The sequence below is a fragment of the Lepidochelys kempii genome, chromosome 2 (assembly GCF_965140265.1).
Source record: "Lepidochelys kempii isolate rLepKem1 chromosome 2, rLepKem1.hap2, whole genome shotgun sequence".
Lineage (NCBI taxonomy): Eukaryota > Metazoa > Chordata > Testudines > Cheloniidae > Lepidochelys > Lepidochelys kempii.
The window spans coordinates 271,089,151-271,108,333 of NC_133257.1; the positions used below are offsets into that span (position 1 = coordinate 271,089,151).

Here is a 19,183-nt window from a genome sequence, read left to right on the forward strand (position 1 = left end):
ATACTGTAGGTGTCTTCCCAACATGGGGTAGCCACCCACCCCGATACTTCAGGGTCCCCCCTGTACCTGGGGGAGCCGCCCACCCCAATACCACAGGGCCCCCCTTGTACATGGGGGAGCCGCCCACCCTGACACCACATGGTTCCCTGGACATGGGGGAGCCGACCCCTTGATACTGTAGGTGTCTCCTCATGCTTGCCCCAGTACTTCAGGGTTTCCCTGGACATGGGGAGCCACCCACTCTGTTACTGTAGGTTCTCCCTGAATGTGGGAGAGCTGACTCCTGATACTGCAGGGTCCCCCTGCACATGGGGGAGCCGCCCACCCCAATACCGCAGGGTCCCCCTGCACATGGGGGAGCTGCCCACCCCAATACCGCAGGGTCCCCCCCCACATGGGGGAGCCGCCCACCCCAATACCGCAGGGTCCCCCCCCACATGGGGGCGCCACCTACCCTGTTACCGTAGGTGTCCCCCTGTACATGGGAGCACCACCCACCCCAAACCGTAGGGTCCCCCCTGTACATGGGGGATCTGCTCACCCTGATACCGCAGAGTCCCCCTGGACATGAGGGAGCCACTCACCCCAATACCACAGGTGTCTCCCCGCCCCGATACTGCAGGTGACTCCCCAGGCACAGGGAGCTGCTCCCCCCAATACCACAGGGTCCCCCCGGGCATAGGGGACCTGACCCCTTGATACAGCAGGTGTCTCCCCAATGTGGGGAAGCCTCCCATCCCAATACTGCCGAGGTCTCCCCATGCTTGCCCTGGTAAAAACATAAGAATGGGCCATCTGAGTCAAACCAAAGGTCCATCTAGCCCAGTATTCTGTTCCAATGCCCAGAGGGAATGAACAGAACCGGTAATCATCAAGTGATCCATTCCCTGTCACTCATTCCCAGCTTCTGGCAAACAGAGGCTAGGGACACCCTCCCTGCCCATCCTGGCTAATAGCCATTGATGGACCTATCCTCCATGAACTTATCTAGTTCTTTTTTGAACCTGTTATGGTCTTGGTCTTCACAACATCCTCTGGCAAGGAGTTCCATAGGTTGACTGTGCATTGTGTGAAGAAATACTTCCTTTAGTTCTTTTTAAACCGTCTGCCTATTAATTTCATTGGGTGACCCCTAGTTCTTGTGTTATGAGAAGGAGTAAATAACACTTCCCTATTCACTTTCTCCACACCAGTCATGATTTTATAGACCTCTATCCTATCGCCCCTCAGTCGTCCCTTTTCCAAGCTGAACAGTCCCAGTCTTATTAATCTCTCCTCATACGGCAGACGCTCCAGACCCCTCATCATTTTTGTTGCCCTTTTCTGAACCTTTTCCAATTCCAATATATTTTTTTTGAGATGGGGCGACCACATCTGCACACAGTATTCAAGGTGTGGGCGTACCCTGGATTTATATAGAGTCAAGATGATATTTTCTGTCTCATTATCTATCCCTTTCTTAATGATTCCCAGCATTCTGTTCACTTTTTTGACTGCTGCTGCACAGTGAGTGGATGTTTCCAGAGAACTATCCACAGTGACTCCAAGCTCTCTTTCTCGAGTGGTAACAGCTAATTTAGACCCCATCATTTTATACGTATAGCTGGGATTATGTATTCCAATGTGCATTACTTTGCATTTATCAGCATTTAATTTCATCTGCCATTTTGTTGCCCCATCACGCAGTTTTGAGAGATCCTTTTGTAGCTCTTCGCAGTCTGCCTGGGATTTAACTATCTTGAGTAGTTTTGTATCCTCTGAAAATTTTGCCACCTCACTGTTTACCCCATTTTCCAGATCATTTATGAATATGTTGAATAGGACTGGTCCCAGTACAGACCCCTGGGGACACCACTATTTACCTCTCTCCATTCTGAAAACTGATCATTTATTCCTACCCTTTTTTTCCCTACCTTTTAACCAGTTACCAATCCAGGAGAGGACCTTCCCTCTTATCCCATGACTACTTACTTTGCTTAAGAGCCTTTGGTGAGGGACCTTGTCAAAGGCTTTCTGAAAATCTAAGTACACTATGTCCACTGGATCCCCCTTGTCCACATGCTTGTTGACTCCCTCAAAAAATTCTAGTAGATTGGTGTGGCATGATTTCCCTTTACAAAAACCATGTTGACACTTCCCCCAACAAATTACGTTCATCTGTGTGTCTGACAATTTTGTTCTTTTCTATAGTTTCAACCAGTTTGCCCAGAGCTGAAGTCAGGCTTACTGGCCTGTAATTGCCGGGGTCACCTCTGGAGCCCTTTTTAAAAATTGGCGTCACATGGTACAGAGGTTGATTTAAATGATAGGTTACAGACTACAGTTAGTAGTCCTGCAATTTCACATTTGAGTTCCCTCAGAACTGCTGGGTGAATACCGTCTGGCCCTCCTGACTTATTACTGTTTAGTTCATCAATTTGTTCCAAAACCTCCTCTAATGACACCTCAATCTGGGACAGTCCCTCAGATCTGTCACCTAAAAAGAATGGCTCAGGTTTGGGACTCTCCCTCACATCCTCAGCCATGAAGACGGATGTAAAGAATTCATTTGGTTTCTCTGCAATGACGTTATCGTCCTTGAGTGCTCCTTTAGCATCTCAAATGTCCAGTGGCCTCACTGGTTGTTTAGCAGGCTTCCTGCTTCTGATGTACTTCTTGCTATTACTTTTTGAGTCTTTTGCTAGCTGTTCTTCAAATTCTTTTTTTGCCTGACTAATTGTATTTTTACACTTAGAATCATAGAATATCAGGGTTGGAAGGGACCTCAGGAGGTCATCTAGTCCCACCCCCTGCTCAAAGCAGGACCAATCCCCAATTAAATCATCCCAGCCAGGGCTTTGTCAAGCCTGACCTTAAAAACTTCTAAGGAAGGAGATTCTACCACCTCCCTAGGTAACGCATTCCAGTGTTTCACCACCCTCTTAGTGAAAAAGTTTTTCCTAATATCCAACATAAAACCTCCCCCACTGCAACTTCAGACCATTACTCCTTGTTCTGTCATCTGCTACCATTGAGAACAGTCTAGATCCATCCTCTTTGGAACCCCCTTCCAGGTAGTTGAAAGCAGCTATCAAATCCCCCCTCACTCTTCTCTTCCGCAGACTAAACAATCCCAGTTCCCTCAGACTCTCCTCATGAATCATGTGTTCCAGTACCCTAATCATTTTTGTTGCCCTCCGCTGGACTTTCTCCAATTTTTCCACATGCTTCTTGTAGTGTGGGGCCCAAAACTGGACACAGTACTCCAGATGAGGCCTCACCAATGTCGAATAGAGGGGGACGATCACATCCCTCGATCTGCTGGCAATGCCCCTACTTATACAGCCCAAAATCCCATTGGCCTTCTTGCCAAAAAGGGCACACTGCTGACTCATATCCAGCTTCTCATCCACTGTAACCCCTAGGTCCTTTTCTGCAGAACTGCTGCCGAGCCATTCGGTCCCTAGTCTGTAGCGGTGCATGAGATTCTTCCGTCCTAAGTGCAGGGCTCAGCACTTGTCCTTCTCATAGAAGGCAATTAGATTAGTCAGGCATGACTTGCCCTTGGTGAATCCATGCTGACTGTTCCTGATCACTTTCCTCTCCTCTCAGTGCTTCAGAATTGATTCCTTGAGGACCTACTCCATGATTTTTCCAGGGACTGAGGTGAGGCTGACTGGCCTGTAGTTCCCAGGATCATCCTCCTTCCCTTTTTTAAAGATGAGCACTACATTAGCCTTTTTCCAGTCGTCCGGGATCTCCTCCGATCGCCATGAGTTTTCAAAGATAATGGCCAATGGCTCTGCAATCACATCTGCCAACTCCTTTAGCACTCTCGGATGCAGTGCATCCGTCCCCATGGACTTGTGCTCGTCCAGCTTTTCTAAATAGTCCCGAACCACTTCTTTCTCCACAGAGGGCTGGTCACCTCCTCCCCATGCTGTGCTGCCCAGTGCAGTAGTCTGGGAGCTGACCTTGTTCGTGAAGACAGAGGCAAAAAAAGCACTGAGTACAGTAGCTTTTTCCACATCCTCTGTCACTAGGTTGCCTCCCTCATTCAATAAGGGGCTCACACTTTCCTTGACTTTCTTCTTGTTGCCAACACACCTGAAGAAACCCTTCTTGTTACTCTTAACATCTCTTGCTAGCTGCAACTCCAGATATGATTTGGCCTTCCTGATTTCACTCCTGCATGCCCGAGCAATATTTTTATACTCATCTCTGGTCATTTGTCCAATCTTCCAGTTCTTGTAAGCTTCTTTTTTGTGTTTAAGATCAGCAAGGATTTCACTGTTAAGCCAAGCTGGTCACCTGCCATATTTACTGTTCTTTCTACACATCCTGATGGTTTGTCCCTGTAACCTCAATAAGAATTCTTTAAAATAAAGCCAGCTCTCCTGGACTCCTTTCCCCCTCATGTTATTCTCCCAGAGGATCTTGCCCATCAGTTCCCTGAGGTTGTCAAAGTCTGCTTTTCTGAAGTCCAGGGTCTGTATTCTGCTGCTTTCCTTTCTTCCTTGTGTCAGGATCCTGAACTCGACTATCTCATGGTCACTGCCTCCCAGGTTCCCATCCACTTTTGCTTCCCCTACTAATTCTTCCTGGTTTGTGAGCAGCAGGTCAAGAAGAGCTCTGCCCCTAGTTGGTTCCTCCAGCACTTGCACCAGGAAATTGTCCCCTACATTTTCCAAAAACTTCCTGGATTGTCAGTGCACCGCTGTATTGCTCTCCCAGCAGATATCAGGGTGATTGAAGTCTCCCATGAGAACCAGGGCATGTGATCTAGTAGCTTCTGCGAGTTGCTGGAAGAAAGCCGCGTCCACCTCATTCCCCTGGTCCAGTGGTCTATAGTAGACTCCCACCACGACATCACCCTTGTTGCTCATGCTTCTAAACTTAATCCAGAGACTCTCAGGTTTTTCTGCAGTTTCATACCAGAGCACTGAGCAGTCATACTGCTCCCTTACATACAGTGCAACTCCCCCACCTTTTCTGCCCTACCTGTCCCTCCTGAACAGTTTATAACCATCCATGACAGTACTCCAGTCATGTGAGTTATCCCACCAAGTCTCTGTTATTCCAATCACATCATAATTCCCTGACTTTGCCAGGACTTCCAGTTCTCCCTGCTTGTTTCCCAGGCTTCTTGCATTTGTGTATAGGCACTTGAGATAACTCGCTGATCATCCCTCTTTCTCAGTATGAGGCAGGAGCCCTCCCCTCTCGCGCACTTCTGCTCGTGCCTCCTCCTGGTATCCCACTTCCCCACTTACCTCAGGGCTTTGGTCTCCTTCTCCTGGTGAATCTAGTTTAAAGCCCCCCTCACTAGGTTAGCCAGCCTGCTTGCGAAGATGCTCTTCCCTCTCTTCGTTAGGTGGAGCCCGTCTCTGCCTAGCACTCCTCCTTCTTGGAACACCATCCCATGCTCAAAGAATTCAAAGCCATCTCACCGACACCACCTGCGTAGCCATTCATTGGCTTCCACGATTCGACGGTCTCTGCCCAGGCCTTTTCCTTCCACGGGGAGGATGGACGAGAAGACCACTTGCGCCTCAGACTCCTTTATCCTCCTTTCCAGAGCCACGTAGTCTGCACTGATCCGCTCAAGGTCATTCTTGGCAGTATCATTGGTGCCCACGTGGAGACGCAGGAAGGGGTAGCGATCCGAGGGCTTGATGAGTCTCGGCAGTCTCTCCGTCACATCGTGTATCCTAGCTCCTGGCAAGCAGCAGACTTCTCGGTTTTCCCGGTCAGGGCGGCAGATAGATGACTCAGTCCCCCTGAGGAGAGAGTCCCCGGCCACCACCACCCGCCTCCTTCTCTTCACTTCATTTGCCAGAGGGTCCCCCTGGACATTTGCCTGCAGGATCCCCCCGGGCATGGAGGAGCCACCCCAACCTGATACCTCAGGGTCCTTCTGACCTTAGGGGAGCCGCCCACCCCGATACCGCAGGTGTCTCCCCAGGCACGGGGGAACCGCCCACCCTGTTACCTCTGGGTCCCCCTGACCATGGGGAAGCCACCCACCCCAATACAACAGGGTCCCCCCAGACATGAGGGTGCTGCCCACCCCGACCCCTCAGGTCTCCCAAGACATGGGGGAGCCACCCATCCCAACACTGCAGGGCTCCTACCCCGTGTGTGGGCGAGCCGCTCACCTTTGTAACATCTCTTTGCACGTCCTTGCACACACGTGCTCTCTTTAGTGGGCTGGTGATCAGGCAGTGCCGGAATTCACAGACATGCAGAGGTGGGTGGTGGGCTGGGGTGGAATCTACCCCACCCCCCAGCCAGGTGCCTTTGTGATGATGTATGTGCCCCTGTGAAGCCAGGGCTCAGGCGGGCTCATGGGCCCCAGCGCAGGCTAGACCTGCTATTTGCCTGCCTGTCCTCAGGCTTGCTGGCCGTTGGCTCGTGCCCGGGTTTTCAGCCCACTTGCAGAGGCTGGCAGGGGCGGTGCTTGGCGCATGATGCTGCTCAGGGCGGGGGCCAGGTTGCATTGCGCCCCACGCTGGTCCAGGAGCTGCCAGAGGGGCGTGGTGGCCTTTCTGCTCACGTTCCACACGACGGAGCCGCCTCTGCCTGCTGCCACCCCGAGCAATCCACTCATTTCATGCAAAGTAACCCTGAGATTGATACAAATAGGGAACGAGTCGCTGCCAATTCTCGGTGACACGGAGGGGGTGGAGATCTCAGCTCCAGAGCTAATTGTGTGTCTGAAGGAGCTGCCGAGTGCGTGTCTGCTCGGCAGGGAGCTCCCCCGCCGCTCGCACCGGGACGCACTGGCCACCCAGTGGGTTCTGGTGGGACAGACAGAACCTCACTCATGCTCTGTAACCCAGCCAAAAGGGAGACCAGAACAGGCAAGGCGGACCGGGGAGAGGGCATGCTCCTCGGCCTATCAGGTCAGTTCCACTTTCCTGGTAATTTTCTGGGCCGGCACTAGAGTTCCTGACCCCTGCCCAGAGCCAGAGAGCAGTGGGGTATTGTCACTGTTATGACGGGAGAGCAGCCTTCCATTTCCTGCATCCCACCATCTGTGCACCAGCCTCACAACTGGGCACAGCTGTGCAAAGGGGTGGGGGGAAGGGGAGCTATGGGGAAGGGTCCTGTCAGAGATCAAACCCACAAGCCAGTCCCAGGGTTCCAGGTGAGCTGAGGAGCAGAGCTGGCGCACAGTCCTGTCCCCTTCCCTGCGTGCGCCGCAGGGACTCCACTGCACAGGGATGTCCAGGGCTCTTGGTCTCTGGGAGAATCAGAAGGAAGGCGCCTGCAAGAGAACCGGCGTGGTCACTACAGGGAGGACAGAGTTAGGGAGGCTAAGGACATTGCAAAGCAGCTACGTGACTCCTTTGCATCCGCCTCCACCACGGCAGATGTTGGGAGATGCCTACCCCGGACCTGCTACCTATGGGGAGGTGCTGTCCGAGACCACGGGGCAAGAGGGTCGATGCTGGAACACACTGAGGAGCAGGTCACCAGGAGCAGAGCTACCTGCCAGAGTCCTGCAGGGAGGGAAGTGACTGAGCTGCTTGTCTCGGCCTAGATACCAGGGCAGGCTGCCCTAACAGGTCCCGTCCCCCCTGCACACAGCAGTGCTGCGTTAGCTAACCCGGTTAACATGGCACCATTAGTTACACTGGTTCAGCATTCTCAGTAGACCAGACCCAGTGACTCTTGAACCGGCTTGTGTGTGTCTCGGGCCTGCGCCAAGTACAGCAGCTCCTCCGTGTGCCTGGGAAGTAGCCATTTCCAGTGCCAAGAAATGGCGGCCCTGCCCTGGCGTGAGTGGTTGGTATGGGGAATTGATTCCATTTATTAGACTCAGCTGCCTTAATTGTCAACTCTGTGAACTCTTTCCCTGCGGATAATTGGTGGCAGAAACCCCCATAGCTCCTGTGCGTCTCCGCTGGGGGTGAGCGTGAGACACTAGAGAGAGACGCTTTTATACCAGGGCTTGAGCAACCTGTAAAAGTTAGGTTGGCATAGCTCTGCTGGTCAGGGAGTGTGAAAGCCAGATCCCTGACCGACAGCTATCCCGACGGACGAGGGCATCCGTCGGCGTTGCTGACTTCGTTCAGGGAAGTGGTGTTACTGCTGTGCTGATGGAAACGCTTCTGTGGGTGTACGCAGTGTCCAGACTAGGGGTCCTGCTGGCACAGGCTCTGTGGTGTAGACAGAGCCTGGGGCCCCCTCAGTCCCTTGGCCAAGGCAGACCAGGAGTGTTCTGCAGGGCTGTATCCTAACTAGTGTTAAAGGGCCCTTGGCGCTACCTCATGAGGCTGTCCCAGCCTTCTCCATCCCGCTAGTATTGCTCTGTTTGGCTCTGGGCCGTCCCGCAGAGCACTGGGCACACAGCAAGAGATGGGCTGTGCTGGGCCGAGCTCACAGACTAACAGACGGCGGGACAGGCCGAGAGAAAGGAAGCGACTTGGCCAAGGATCCCATGGGGGGTCAGTAGTAGGGTTGGGAGTGGAACCGGAATCCCCTGAGTTCCAGCCCAGTACCCTGCCCATTTGCCCATGCTGCCTCTTGTTCCAGCGTCTCCCTGCTCCTGTTGCACCAGAGGTCATAAAATCATAGAATATCAGGGTTAGAAGGGACCTCAGGAGGTCATCTAGTCCAACCCCCTGCTCAAAGCAGGACCAGTCCCCAACTAAATCATCACACCCAGGGCTTTGTCAAGCCTGACCTTAAAAACTTCTAAGGAAGGAGATTCCACCACCTCCCTAGGTAACGCATTCCAGTGCTTCACCACCCTCCTAGTGAAAAAGTTTTTCCTAATATGCAACCTAAACCTCCCCCACTGCAACTTGAGACCATTACTCCTCGTTCTGTCCTCTTCTACCACTGAGAACAGTCTAGATCCATCCTCTTTGGAACCCCCTTCCAGGTAGTTGAAAGCAGCTATCAAATCCCCCCTCACTCTTCTCTTCCGCAGACTAAACAATCCCAGTTCCCTCAGCCTTTCCTCATAACTCATGTGTTCCAGTCCCCTAATCATTTTTGTTGCCCTCTGCTGGACGCTTTCCAATTTTTCCACATGCTTCTTGTAGTGTGGGGCCCAAAACTGGACACAGTACTCCAGATGAGGCCTCACCAATGTCAAATAGAGGTGAATGATCACGTCCCTTGATCTGCTGGCAGTGCCACTGCATATACAGCCCAAAATGCCATTGACCTTCTTGGCAACAAGGGCACACTGCTGACTCATATCCAGCTTCTCGTCCACTGTAACCCCTCGGTCCTTTTCTACAGAACTGCTGCTGAGCCATTCGGTCCCTAGTCTGTAGCGGTGCATGGGATTCTTCCATCCTAAGTGCAGGACTCTGCACTTGTCCTTGTTGAACCTCATCAGATTTCTTTTGGCCCAATCCTCTAATTTGTCTAGGGCCCTCTGTATCCTATCCCTACCCTCCAGTGTACCTACCTCTCCTCCCAGCTAAGTGTCATCTGCAAACTTGCTGAGGGTGCAATCCACACCATCCTCCAGACCATTTATGAAGATATTGAACAAAACCGGCCCGAGGACCCACCCTTGGGGCACTCCCCTTGATACCGGCTGCCAACTAGACATGGAGCCATTGATCACTACCCGTTGAGCCTGACAATCTAGCCAGCTTTCTCTCCACCTTATAGTCCATTCATCCAACCCATACTTCTTTAACTTGCTGGCAAGAATACTGTTGGAGACTGTGTCAAAAGCTTTACTAAAGTCAAGGAACAACACGTCCACTGCTTTCCCCTCATCCACAGAGCCAGTTATCTCGTCACTGAAGGCAATTAGATTAGTCAGGCATGACTTGCCCTTGGTGAATCCATGCTGACTGTTCCTGATCACTTTCCTCTCCTCTAAGTGCTTCAGAATTGATTCCTTGAGGACCTGCTCCATGATTTTTCCAGGGAGTGACGTGAGGCTGACTGGCCTGTAGTTCCCCGGATCCTCCTTCTTCCCTTTTTTAAAGATGGGCACTACATTAGCCTTTTTTCCGTCGTCCGGGACTTCCCCCGATCGCCATGAGTTTTCAAAGATCATAGCCAATGGCTCTGCAATCACACCCGCCAACTCCTTTAGCACTCTAGGGTGCAGCGCATCCGGCCCCATGGACTTGTGCTCGTCCAGCTTTTCTAAATAGTCCCAAACCCCTTCTTTCTCCACAGAGGGCTGGTCACCTCCTCCCCATGCTGTGCTGTCCAGTGCAGCAGTCTGGGAGCTGACCTTGTTTGTGAAGACAGAGGCAAAAAAAGCATTGAGTACATTAGCTTTTTCCACATCCTCTGTCACTAGGTTGCCTCCCTCATTCAGTAAGGGGCCCACACATTCCTTGACTTCCTTCTTGTTGCTAACATACCTGAAGAAACCCTTCTTGTTACTCTTAACATCTCTTGCTAGCTGCAACTCCAGTGTGTGTGATTTGGCCTTCCTGATTACACCCCTGCATGCTCGAGCAATATTGCTATACTCCTCCCTGGTCATCCCACCAAGTTTCCACTTCTTGTAAGCTTCTTTTTTGCGTTTAAGATCAGCAAGGATTTCACTGTTAACCCAAGCTGGTCGCCTGCCATATTTACTATTCTTTCTACACATCCCGATGGTTTGTCCCAATAACCTCAAGAAGGTTTCTTTAAAGTACAGCCAGCTCTCCTGGACTCCTTTCCCCCTCATGTTATTCTCCCCGGGGATCCTGCCCATCAGTTCCCTGAGGGAGTCAAAGTCTGCTTTTCCGAAGTCCAGGGTCCGTATTCAGGCCAAAGCGGGGGTCAGAGCCTGCAGAGAGGGAGGCTATCGGGGGGCCTTGGGCCGGGGCTCTGAGCAGAGGCCCAGCACTTGGCCTCGGGGGAGGCAGAAGCATATTTCAAAGAGGGTTAACAGCGGAGCGAGGCGCCCGCACCTCGCTGCCTTCCCCAGAGTCTGCATTTTTATGCTGATTGGAAGCCTGTGCTGTGTGCGCTGCTGAAATTGAATGTCAGGCTTTTGATTTTGTTGCTGGTCTCTAATGAAATTTGACATTTAATGGTGAGTGCAGCGGCAGCGTGTGTGTGTGTGAGCGGAGCTTGATTAGCGCGCTCTAATTGACAGTAATTAGGCAGCTCCCTGATTGTTTCTAATTCTGCTATTAATTGTAAGGAACAGTATGATTGAGGATAAATTTGGTGCTTTGCTACCGGGGATACGGCTTCTGCAGCTCCGTATCGGCAGCCTCTGAAGCCTATCCTGCTCGGGCTCCTGAGAGGGGCAGCCCAGTCATCGCCTCTGGAGGAGGAGTCCTGTGCTGGGCCTGGGGATGGCTGCCAGCCGCAGCAGAGCACCTGAGTAGGGCCTAGGTGGGGACTCCCAGCAGGTGTGCGCTCCCCAGCCACCACACCTCCCTCCGGGGACAGGGCCCGACTCGTGGAGCAGGGTGGAGCATCCCACGGCCTGCCTGGGCAGTGGGGGGCAGCTGGGAGCTGGGACATCTCTGATGGGTGGGGCAGACGGGGGTGTTCAGGGCGTCTCAGTGGAAGGGAGTCAGGCGGGGATGTTCTGGGCATCTCTCAGGGGCAGGATAGGGTATCTGGGGCTGTCTCTGGTGGATGGGAGCAGACGGGGATATTTGAGGTGTCTCTGTGGGACAGGATGGGGTGTCTGGGGCATCTCTGTGGAACAAGAGCGGGCGGGGATGTTTGGGATGTCTCTGTGGGACAGGGTGAGGCGTCTGGGGCTGTCTCTGTGGGGCAGAGTGGGGCAACTGGGGCATCTCTGTGGGACAGGAGCAGGCATAGATGTTCAAGGCATCTCTGTGTGGCAGTGTGGGGTGACCAAGGCTGTCTCAGGGACATTAGTGGGCAGGGATGTTCGGGGCATCTCTGTGGGACAGGAGCAGGCAGGGATGTTCGGGGCATCTCTGTGGGACAGGAGCAGGCGGGGATGTTCAGGGCGTCTCTGTGGGGCAGGGTGGGGTGTCTTGGGCTGTCTCTGTGGGACAGGGTGGAGAGTCTTGGGCTGCCTCTGTGGGAGGGAGTCAGGCGGTTCTGAGCATGGTGGTGCTGAGGTCTCTAAATGTCACCGTTTCTCTCTCTCTCCAAAGCTAACGGCACCTCAGATGCTCTCAGTTCCAGCCCAAATATGTCCAACGCTGCGAGCCCGAAGCTGGAGCCGCCTCCATCCCCTCATGCAAACAGGAAGAAACACCGCAGGAAAAAGAGCACAGGGACAGCCCGCCCTGATGGCCCCAGCACAGCAGCAGAAGGTAGGAAGTGTCTGTCATTCTGCTGGGGCAGCCGCAAGCAGCCAGTTGTACTTGGGGGAGCCCCGGTCCCCTACGGTACATTGGTGGCACAAATCCTGAGCTCTCCACCCTTTGATGGAAATGAACTTCCAGCCCAGCTTGTCTGCCCTCACTTTCTCCCCTGCAGCGGGGAGCAGGGACCATGCTCCCGTGCCAGCTGCTGCTCTGGGTATGTATTTGTTTGTTTCTGACACCAGCAGTGGACCTGGGAGGGCCCATAGGAGAGGCTGCCAGACACCTGCCAGTGTAAGATCCTATTTTCATTTGCTTATAAATGTGCTCAGCTGTAGCGATTGGAACTTCTCGTCCTGAGTGCGAGCTCCCTCCTTCCCCTGCCGTTGCTGGGGCCCCCGTCTCTCCCGTGCTCGGCGGTGGCATGCAGGAGGTAGTCTCTTGGGGGGTGCTGTTCTTTGACCTGTTGTTGCTGGCGTGGTGGGCGGGTGCTGGGTCGTGCTTGGTGGCCTGCAATGTACAGGAGAGGGTCTGGTAGAGCCTTCTGGCCTTAACTCTGGGACTCTGTCTGGCTGCCTTGGGCCAAGCTTCTGAGAAAGGTTCAGGAACATGAGAGTTAAAAAGCTCTGACATCCATTGTGCTGAGAAGCTCCAGCATCTCCAGGCTTTGGAGTCGGCCTTGACATTTGCCAGGGGAAATTCTGGCCCGAGGGCTTGCCCTGGGGCCAGAAAGGAGCCTTTTGCTGTCCTAGTGAAAATCTGCCCCGACTGCTAAGTTCTCTGTCATCTCCATGTGTAGCAACCAGGCCTGAGCAGGCTGAGGAATGTAGGGATGGCCGGACTAGATCAGACCTGAGGTCCAGCTAGCCCAGTGCCCGGTGGCAGTGGCAGGATCAGGTATAAGCGTCCCACGGTAGTAGATGGGGATAAGTTTTCCCCCATGCGAGCTCTCAGCCTGATCTCTCATAGTTACAGGAATCTCTGAGCTTTGAAGCATGAGCTGTAATATCCCTTTCAAAATCGTTAGCGTTCGTTATGACAACTCTGGAAATTCTGGATATCCATATAAACATCCAGTACCTCTTCTGGCTAGGTTCTTGTCCTCAACAGCTGCCTGGGACAGGGAGTTCCACAGTCTGAGAGCATTGTGTGGAAAAGTATTTCCACAGTTTTGAACTTCTCACGTAATTGCATGGAGTGTCCCCTTGTTCCTGTGCTAGGAGACAGGGCGAAGAGAAGTTCCCGATCTCTCTTGTCTAGACCAGTTTTTATTTTATAGACCTTTATCATGTTCCTCTTTCTCATCTCCTCTGTACCGTAACAATCCCAGGTATTTCAATCTCTCTTCATAGTTGATTGAGGGCCTGGAAAAACTCGATCTCCTTTCCCTTCTCTGAGCCCCCGGTAGTTCTGCAAACCCTTTCTGAGATGGGGTGAGTGCTGGTGTGGCACATGGGATGCAGATGCTGCTGCACCATTGATTTACGTCAATCTAACCATCTAATCTAACCCTAACCCCTCTTCTTATGCGTCCGAACTTCTTGGTAACTTGTCTGATCACAGCAGAGGCCTCCACTCCACTGAGCTGTCTACAGTGAGGCCAGGTCCCATTCCTGGGTTGAGAGTTAATTCAGAACTCGTCAGGTGTACAAGTAGTTACAATGTTCCCCTCCAATGTGCATTTCTCCGCATTTCTCGGCATTAAAGTTCATTTGCCAGTGAAGTGTCAGGTGCCAAACTTCATTTGTCACTGCCCCTCCCGGCTACCAGAGGCCCTGTGGTGCCAGACGCTGGCACTGAGTGTAGCGAGACTCCTGTCCTGTGTGCTCAGTCCTCATCCTGCTGGTGCCCAGGCTGCAGGCACCTGGAGGAGGGGGAGCAGCTGCCTGCTGCTGCAGTGCAGGGGCTGGGACACCGAGGGCAGGGTCAGGCTGTGGGAGCAGGAGCATAGGGGGATGGGCTGGCCAGGGAGGGACATGCTGGGGGAGACAGGACAGAAAGGTCTGTAACCAACTAGCCACACTCCTATCACCAGCCAGGAGTTGAACCCAGGATTTCTGAGTCTCCCAGCATTCCTCTGTTGTCAACAATAGCTGCAAAACTCGCTGGCATGCGTCTAATCCTCCTCCAGCGTCATTCCCATGGAGGATAACAGCTTTCTACTGCTGCCAGTTACCCAGTTTAGTGCAGTGGCAGAGGTCTGTGCTGTGGATCTAAAGGTCTCAACCCTATCGTGACCCGTGAGGGGTCAGTATTGTTTCACGTGGTGGAATTTTTGTTTTCTCTGTGTGCTTTTTTTAAAACTTACTTACTAATGTAATTTCCTATGTTAAAAAGAGGATAAGGATGTGAAGCAAAGCACTGAAAAGTTGGGTTAATTCTATTAGTCTCTCTGGATCTTGGCTGGGGAAGACAGGGCCATTAATTAGGGCTCAGGGAGGGCCCTGAGCTGCAGTGCTCTCTGTGTAGGACAAAGCCTTTTCCCACCCCAGGCTGTTTGTGCGGTTGGGGCTGCTCCTAAGGAGAAGCACTGTTTGCTCCCAGGGCTGCAATGCAGTCCAGCCGTAGCCAGCCAGGAGGCCTGTAGCTGAGGGTTGTAGGCCCTGTTCTGCTCAGTCTGAGGCAGCTTCTGTAGCATGGCTGGGAAATGTCTCAGTCACACGGAAGCCTCCTGAGCCAAGTCGTGTATTCCTTCTGGGAGAGCCCAGCTCAGCCCTCCTCTGGGCTGGGACTGGCAGAAGCCTCCTCCCATGCTCAGAGGTCCTCGGGAGAATGGAAGTTACTCCCCTGCACGCCTCCAGGCCCCCTTCCGCACTACTGAGTGCTGGACTCGGCACTGTGTGCGGCGGCCCCAGCCAGTGAGCTCACAGCCGGACAGTCACACGCAGGATGGACCACGCTGGGAATCCGGGCAGTGGGGGTAATTTGGCATTTGATGTCTCCGAGGCATTGCATAGGCACTGTCTAGTCCCGTGGCCAGCACCTGGTGCTGCAGCAATAGGTGGAAGAACCCCCAGTTGCCCCCCACGTTAGGTCCCTCCTCCTCTCTCGTAGTCAGAGGTCAATGTAAGCCCTGATGCAGGTGCTGTCATAGCCTCCCAGAATCGCTGCTGTTAGCCAACGCTGGCTCTCCACCTCAGTGGCCAGGCCCTGTGACCACGGGGAAGTTTTTCCACTGGGGAAGACGAATGCTTCAGCTCAACACGGGGGAAGTGAGAGAGCCCCTGGGTGCGGGGGCTGGGCCTTCAGGGACAGAGGTGCCTTGCTCAGCAAGGAGCCAGTGTCCTGTCCTGGAGCCATGCTGCCAGAGGGACTGAGGCTGGCTCTCGCCCGCGCTGAAGAGCAGGGAGGGCTTGCCAGGAGTTGAGAGGGGAGCGTCCCCCCAAAGCTGTGTTTTGCCAGCTCTGTGGGGTTGCAGATTCCAGCTCTGTGTTCTCCAAGGCAGCCTGGATCAGCAGCAGCAGCCCAGACCGCATTAGTGCCCGCCCGCACGGGTGCTGCTTGTTGTCAGACAGGCCCAGGCATGAGGCTTCCGACAGGTCTGCCCGGCTGCCGCCATGGTTTGCAGGGCAAAGCAGGGCGCTCAGTGTGCCCACGGCTGTGCCTGCAGCAAGTCACTTACGTCAGGGGAAATAATGTTCCTACGTAGATGGCTGGAGTCCACTTCCCAGAACTGAGACAACCCTCCCCATCCTGGGCAGTGGCAGACGTCCATGACTGCTATCCTAATGTCAGGGCTGCTACCCCATCCTGCCCCTCTCCCTGCCCGGCAGCGTGTGCACATGCTCTGCATCCCGCTCTCCCTGGCGCGGCCCCTGCCCAGCGTGCTGGCCCCATGTGCTGATGCCAGTTTCTCAGGTTAGCATCCTGGGAAAGTTGGGGAGGTCTGGAATAAATTGCCATCAGTTTATCTCATTTAGGAGGTAATCAGAGCTGGGGACGTGCGGAGCAATTGAATCTTAGTTGTTCTGAAGTATCATAAATCAAACGAGCTGTTGCTTTTTTACATGGTCGCATGTTAAAGAGAGCGGCGTGTCAAGCTGCTAGGGAGCATCAACAAACTATGGCAAGGGTGCCACCGGGCTGCTAGGGTACGGCACCAAACGAGCGAGTGCAGCAGGAGCATCGGGAAGCCGGGGCGCTCCAGGCTTGCCGCACACCTGCCATGCTGGCCAGGGAGAGAGCATCCCCAGACTGGGGAGAGCAGTGTCGGGCTGCGAGGGGTCAACACTGAACTCCGCGGGATGAAGCAAGCCAGGAACTGCCAGCTCAGAGCCCTGCCCAGCAGCCCCAGCCTGTCGCCCTAGGCTCCTCCAGGCCTTTGGCTTGGCTCTCAGCAGCCAGGAGGAGCCCTGACGAGCATGCGAGGGATGTGCTGGCAGCAGGCGCCTTTGCGACACTCCCTAGCCCAGCATCCCCATGGCTGCCAGAGCTCCAGGGATAATGAACTTCTCATGTGCTTAAAGAGTGATGCAGGGTGCATGGCGAGAAGCTGACAGCCCCTTAATGTGCTTCTCAGCGGCGGCAAAACGACGCGCTTTTGTCTTTGTTTTGTAGTTTGAAAACCCGGGGGAAATTGATGGCCAGTAAAGAGCTGTGGTGGGCTCCGGGCGTGATTAATGCGGACTGTCAGGGGCTGTCGGGAGCGCCCATCTCGCTGACTGGAAACACTTCTCTGAGCTGCATTTACCAGCTTGCCGGGGATTACGGCTGCTAGCGCTCAGCTCCTGCCTGCCCCACACAGACACCGTCACCCGCACGCTCCCCTTCCCCGGAGCCTCTTCGTTCGGCCCTAACGCGGCCCTCCCGTGCGCTCCTCCTCCCATGGCAGGCGGCCGGCCCCAGCCCCCTCAACCTCGTACGCACGCCTCGCCCCGCTCCCCCCCGTGTGCGCCTTGGGACAGCCCCCGTGCTCGGTACGTGACCCACCCCTGTGCCTCTTGCTACAACCCCCCTTCTCTGTATGTACCCCCCGCCCACTGCTGTGCGCCCCTTGGTACAACCCCCCTCGCTCTGTGTGTGTCCCACCCCCCACCGCTGTGTGGGCCCCTTGGTACAACCCCCCCCTCTCTCTCTGTGTGTCCCACCCCCCACTGCTGTGTGGGCCCCTTGGTACAACCTCCCCCCTCTCTGTGTGTGTCCCACCCCCCACCGCTGTGTGGGCCCCTTGGTACAACCCCCCCCTCTCTCTCTCTGTGTCCCACCCCCCACCGCTGTGTGGGCCCCTTGGTACAACCCCCCCCCCTCTCTCTGTGTGTGTCCCACCCCCCACCGCTGTGTGGGCCCCTTGGTACAACCCCCCCCTCTCTCTCTCTGTGTCCCACCCCCCACCGCTGTGTGGGCCCCTTGGTACAACCTCCCCCCTCTCTGTGTGTGTCCCACCCCCCACCGCTGTGTGGGCCCCTTGGTACAACCCCCCCTCTCTCTGTGTGTGTCCCACCCCCCACCGCTGTGTGGGCCCCTTGGTACAACCCCCCCCCTCTCTCTGTGTGTGTCCCACCCCCCACCGCTGTGTGGGCCCCTTGGTACAACCCCCCCCCTCTCTCTGTGTGTGTCCCACCCCCCACCGCTGTGTGGGCCCCTTGGTACAACCCCCCCCTCTCTCTCTCTGTGTCCCACCCCCCACCGCTGTGTGGGCCCCTTGGTACAACCTCCCCCCTCTCTGTGTGTGTCCCACCCCCCACCGCTGTGTGGGCCCCTTGGTACAACCCCCCCTCGCTCTGTGTGTGTCCCACCCCCCACCGCTGTGTGGGCCCCTTGGTACAACCCCCCCCTCTCTCTGTGTGTGTCCCACCCCCCACCGCTGTGTGGGCCCCTTGGTACAACCCCCCCTCGCTCTGTGTGTGTCCCACCCCCCACCGCTGTGTGGGCCCCTTGGTACAACCCCCCCTCGCTCTGTGTGTGTCCCACCCCCCACCGCTGTGTGGGCCCCTTGGTACAACCTCCCCTCTCTCTGTGTGTGTCCCACCCCCCACCACTGTGTGGGCCCCTTGGTACAACCCCCCCCTCTCTCTCTGTGTGTCCCACCCCCCACCACTGTGTGGGCCCCTTGGTACAACCCCCCCCTCGCTCTGTGTGTGTCCCACCCCCCACCGCTGTGTGGGCCCCTTGGTACAACCCCCCCTCGCTCTGTGTGTGTCCCACCCCCCACCGCTGTGTGGGCCCCTTGGTACAACCCCCCCTCGCTCTGTGTGTGTCCCACCCCCCACCGCTGTGTGCCCCTTGGTATGACCCCCCTCGCTCTGTGTGTGTCCCACCCCCCACCGCTGTGTGTGCCCCTTGGTATGACTCCCCCTCGCTCTGTGTGTCCGTCCCCCCCCGTGTGTGTCCCACCCCTCACCCCTATGCTCCACTTGGTACAACCCCCACTGCCCTGTACGTACCCCACCACTGTGTGGCCCTTGGTACAACCCCCTCATGCTCCGTATGTACCCCACCCCCACCCCATGCACCCCTTGGTACAACCCCTGTGCTCTACATGTACCCCACCCCCCACTGCTGTGTGGCCCTTGGTACGACCCCCCTTCCCCCCAGAACAACTCCCCACACCCCTGCATGCACCTCTGCACTGTATGTCCCCATATATGCCCCCCACTGTCTGCTTCCCCTTATGACCCCCTCATCCCTGTGCATGTCCCCCACCCCCTCACTGGGTGCCCCTCCGTCTGACCCCACCATCCCTGTGCACACCCCACAGCCCCCCGCTGTGTGCCCCTCGGCACGACCCCCCTGCACGCCCACCCTCCTCGGGCACCTCCCTAGAGGCAGGGGCTGACTGGCCCGTGGGGGTCTGGCTGGGGGGCTATGCTAGCCGGCAGGTGAGGGCGCTGTTGGCCCTGCGGGAAGCACAGGGGAGTCTCCGTGGCCAGGCCTGCTGCTGTGGTTCTCCAGAGGCTTGTCTCGGCGGAGGGGCCTGCTCCCCTTGTACCAATACAGGTTAGAATATTGGGTTTAATGAGCTGCAAAATGAGGCGGCAGCGAGC

The 19,183-nt window shown here is 55.2% G+C and overlaps 1 protein-coding gene across 3 annotated transcripts in view; it reads left to right on the forward strand.

Moving 5' to 3' along the window:
- AGAP3 (ArfGAP with GTPase domain, ankyrin repeat and PH domain 3) overlaps window positions 1–19,183 on the forward strand; it is a 232,337-nt gene that overhangs the window by 198,112 nt on the left and 15,042 nt on the right. For all 3 annotated transcript variants that reach the window (XM_073334978.1, XM_073334976.1, XM_073334977.1), the window contains one exon: window positions 12,048–12,209. In XM_073334978.1, coding sequence (XP_073191079.1) covers window positions 12,048–12,209 — 162 coding nt within the window. The remainder of the gene's footprint in view (window positions 1–12,047; window positions 12,210–19,183) is intronic.